General features: G+C 47.3%; 1 protein-coding gene across 1 annotated transcript in view; it reads right to left on the reverse strand.

Annotated features, from left to right (window-relative positions):
* Window positions 1–4,279, reverse strand: part of LOC311244147 (piezo-type mechanosensitive ion channel component 2) — a 148,247-nt gene extending 143,968 nt beyond the window's left edge. The window contains 2 exon segments of the mRNA XM_084333555.1: window positions 4,045–4,140; window positions 4,230–4,279. Of these exon segments, the coding sequence (XP_084189681.1) occupies window positions 4,045–4,051 (7 nt within the window). The 5' untranslated portion in view covers window positions 4,052–4,140; window positions 4,230–4,279.
* Window positions 4,280–4,686: the final 407 nt, after the last annotated feature.

Below are 4,686 nucleotides of genomic sequence, written 5' to 3' on the forward strand. Positions count from 1 at the left end.
GGGGGAAGGACGACGGGATGGGTTAATCGCAGATACGAATCGCATTCATGCATCGCATGCGTGCCGAATGATGACCTCTGAGCAGGTCCTAAATTAAATTATTATAATTATAACTAATGCTAACGCTACATGCTAATGCTAATGCTACATGCTAACACTACTGGTACGCTGTTCTAATGTCTCCGCCGTGGGATGTTGTCGCTTTTCCCTCCTCTTGCCCGGTTCATCAATGAAGGTCAGTCGGTAGCTGATGAGGGGGTTTTGCTGAGTCCTATTTACCTTTTTTACAGGTAAATGGGTTGACAACAGGGTAGGCCGTGGCTAGGTAGCCTAGCCAGGTAGCGTTACTCCTGTGTCCCGGCGGGGTTTGTTGAACGGTGTTCCCACCTGGGAGCCGATGCTTGAGGCTCGGCGGGTAGCAGTAGAGCTTGCTACTGCAGGATGGGACTTAACGGCGGCCCGTGTTGTGGCTCAGCTGACTGTTTTCTGTCCATAGTAGCGTTGAACGCTATGCTATAGTAGTGTAGTGGGCTACTGTTTTGTTCTGTCTCTCTGCTATGAGAAGGTCTGTCTATGCTACAGCTTTCTCTTCTCTCAACCATTCATGCTGACGGTCAATCGGTGTCTATTGGGGGAGTAGTGCGGGGGGGCTTTGTTTACCTTTTTTGGTAAATGGGCTAAGCTGGGGCTGGTGTGCTGTTGTGAATATTTTGAATGAATGCGGGACTGGTTCTCTCTGGTCCGCCTCCCCTTAACGTTGTGTATATGGGCTTGCTCATTCTACAGTATTTTGTGGTGTTAGTTCTTTTGTTCATTTAACCCCTTCATGGTGCACACCACAGTGGAGGTTGCTGTTTGCAACCACCAATGGTGCTCCGTGTTAACATCAGTCCTTTGCTTTTGACATATTGAAACAGTGCCCCGCCCGGCCGACGCCATGGGTGGGTCGGCCTGGCGAGTGGCTGGTGGGCTGCTAAAGCCTGTACCGCCACGGTATGGAATTGGCAGCGATTAGAACTGTGTTCGAATTGCTGTTTTTTCTATCAAAAAAAATTGTGTCTGGTGGCGGGGCCTTGAGGGCCAGCCGACGTCGACACATCGCGCAAGGTTGTTGACGTTATTAGCTTTGACCTAGCCGCAAGCTATAACCGCTCAGGGTTCCCCTCTCCGCAGGGGATTTTGGTCTTCTGCTGGAGCGCGGGCGGTATTGTCCTAGGCCCCACACCGCCTCACACCGCGCAGCCAGAAGAAGAGAGAGCACGGCCTCGTATCCTGGGCGTTGAATCGACAGGTTTGTGGTTCAGGCGTTTCATCCGCCTCCTCACGCTAGTGAGTTAGATGCGGGCCTTCACCCGTCATGTCCGGTCCGTGCTTTGGGAATTACCTCAGCCGTACTCAGGACCTCGGGGTCACCGATCAGCTTTTTGTCTGTCACGGTGGTTCTCATGCCGGTAAGGCACTATCGAACAACGCCTGTCCCATTGGTTGTGCGAGGGCATTGCCCTCTGCTACACGTTGGCCGGGCTGGATCCCCCTGGGGGCGTCAGGGCGCACTCCACTCGTGGGGTGGCTGCCTCTGCTGCTCTGCTGGGTGGGGCCTCGGTGGAGGACATCTGTGCTGCAGCTTCATGATACTCCCCGGGCCCCTTTGTAAGGTTTTACCTCATGGACATGACCGGGGGTTCTGTCTCCCAGGCGGTTCTGGGGTCCGTGGCCTTTCCTGCTTCTCGTCCTTTGGTAGGGTAGCAGGAGTGTGTGGGTATGGGCCACAGTGTGTTAGGTCACACGTGGTTCCGCCTGTGCTGTGTGTTCAAGGGGTTCTAGTGCCCTCTTGCTCGCACTCAGGTGGAGTTGACTGCGCCCCCTCTTCATTAGGAAGGATGGGGTGACGGGGCTCCCCAACCCCTTGATGTGGGCTTACGGGTCCTCAGGGGGTACATTTGTCGGGCCTCGCGTCCGCTCTACCCCATATCTCGATAGGCTTAAGAGCGGGACGCGATGGCCAAGTACGATAATATAACGGAAGGTTATGTATATAACCTAGTTATATGAGTACTGGCTAAGCGTCCCGCTCTTAAGCGGCCCTGAGTTCCCTTTTTGAGGGATCTTTTACTGGAAACGGGATTTTTGGCGAGGAAGAGTGTTTGGTGACCATGCCTACTGTCTTATAGGCTACGCCTCCATAGGGGCGGGACCCGGCAGGTGTGGGTGTACTTGTTTTTTCGTTGATGGAGTACAATAGGTACATGAGATGAGGTATATCTCGATAGGCTTAAGAGCGGGACGCTTAGCCAGTACTCATATAACTAGGTTATATACATAACCTTCCGTTAACCTTTCACTACCACACTACAGAAGGTTAACCTTTCACTACCACACTACAGAAGGTTAACCTTTCACTACCACACTACAGAAGGTTAACCTTTCACTACCACACTACAGAAGGTTAACCTTTCACAATCACACTACAGAAGGTTAACCTTTCACAACCACACTACAGAAGGTTAACCTTTCACAACCACACTACAGAAGTTTAACCTCTCACTACCACACTACAGAAGGTTAACCTTTCACTACCACACTACAGATGGTTAACATTTCACTACCACACTACAGATGGTTAACCTTTCACTACCACACTACAGATGGTTAACATTTCACTACCACACTACAGATGGTTAACTTCTATATTGTGGTAGTGAAAGGGTTAAACTACAAATCATTTGTCACAAAATGCCAGTTATACAACCGGCCAACAATCATCCATAGAAACACAATCAAATATAGCGAATCAGATTTAGCTTTTTAAAACCTAAATCAGGACATCTGATTGCCGACATCTTGGTGCACTGGCGCCCCTATAGATGCTAAAGAGGAGAATAAAAACTGAAAACGGGGACAAAGGCGCGGAGGGAGGGATGCGGAGGAATGGAAGGGGGGGGGAGTAGAAAAAAGAGATGTCAAAAGAGCTGACACCACGTCTTTTAATCCTACACAGTAATTACCAGGTTATGTATAATTGATCTGTTGACTGTTCTGACCACATCCCCTTTACAAAGTACCTTGAGGGAGGAGTATGGATGCCTTAATTCACCACAACGCATTGATCAATATGGAGAAAACACACACACACACTGCACAGATTGCTGCTACACACATAAACACACATGCCACGGGCATGCACACACACCACACACACACATGCCACGGCGGGCGTGCGCACACACCACACACGCACACACGTACACACAGTTTAAGGACAAGAGCTAACTATTAGCACCCACAACTAAAAGTTCTTAAACAGGAGCAAATCATTCTCTTTTCACCTCGAGAAATAGTACAGAAGTTCTGAAGAAACACATTTTTGGTACAAAGAGAACTAACTAACTAGGACTAGGCTAGCATTTGAGTATGTGTGTGTGTGCGTGTGCGTGTGCGTGTGCGTGTGCGTGTGTGTGTGTGTGTGTGTGCGTGTGTGTGTGTGTGTGTCTGAACAGGTCCTCCGCAAAACGCATTGCTGAGCTGACAGATGGATATTTGGAAGTAAAGATGGTTTGAAAAATCTTGTGTGAAAAGCAGCCACAGATTAAAAAAATTATAATAAATACATCACGACGATCATGAGACAAACGTCAAGTTGATGTAAGTGTCCGATCGTCTGTAACTTTATTTGTATAGCACCTTTCATACAAGAATTACAGCTCAAAGTGCTTCACAGCAATAAAAAAGACAGGCATAACATGAGCACAAAATTGGCAGATCAAGAGCAATGCATAAAGTGCAGACATAAAATTAGGCATAGAATAAGCATAACAGGTGCATAAAATAGACAGCAGCAAAATAGACAAAGTCAAGGTAAGGCATAGAACATTAGGATCTAACATCATAATACGCCTCTTTGTTTACGGTTTTATTATCACTGATACAAAACAAAGTGGTCCAGAAGATAGACTATAGTAATAAAAGAGTAAAATAGAATAGACAAAGTAAAATAATGCAATAAAATAATAATTAGTATAGCAACCGTCTAACTTCCCACCTTACCTTTCATGGTGTCTGGGGTGGGGCTGGGCAGCAGGGGCAGAGCCAGCAGGTAGAGGAAATACACCAAGGACAGACCGTTGTAGCGGAACGAGGACGCTGAGGACAGAGAGGACAGACCGTTGTAGCGGAACGAGGACATATACCTGGCATTGTATAGTTTGTATAGATCGTTGTGTATTGTTTACAAATCTACGATGGTTGAGGAGCCAGGGAAAACAAGCATCTCGTGTTTTTCTGAATGTATGTACATTTAAAAAAGCTGTAACAATAAAATAATCTGAATCTGAAACCGAAGAGGTGGGAGGGAGAGAGAGAGAGGGAGGGAGGGGGGAGAGCGAGAGAGAGAGAGAGAGAGAGAGAGAGAGAGAGAGAGAGAGAGAGAGAGCGAGAGAGAGAGAGAGAGAGAGAGAGAAAGCGAACACGTGTTGTTGTGAGAATATGGCTCCATCTGTATATGCTCTGGTGTTGATGCCAATTTTAACAGGTGTATCAAATAAGTTTTGTAAATGAGTGTAAGCCAATTATGAGTGTGTAACGATGACCAATTTACAGATGTGCAAGTATGTTGTCTCAACTAATTTCCTTTTGTTTAAGTAATCTTCAATGGCTTGAATCCATTAAATAGGAGTGGAGAAAACGTAT

This window comes from Notolepis coatsorum (genome assembly GCF_963971535.1).
Source record: "Notolepis coatsorum genome assembly, chromosome: 17".
NCBI lineage: Eukaryota > Metazoa > Chordata > Actinopteri > Aulopiformes > Paralepididae > Notolepis > Notolepis coatsorum.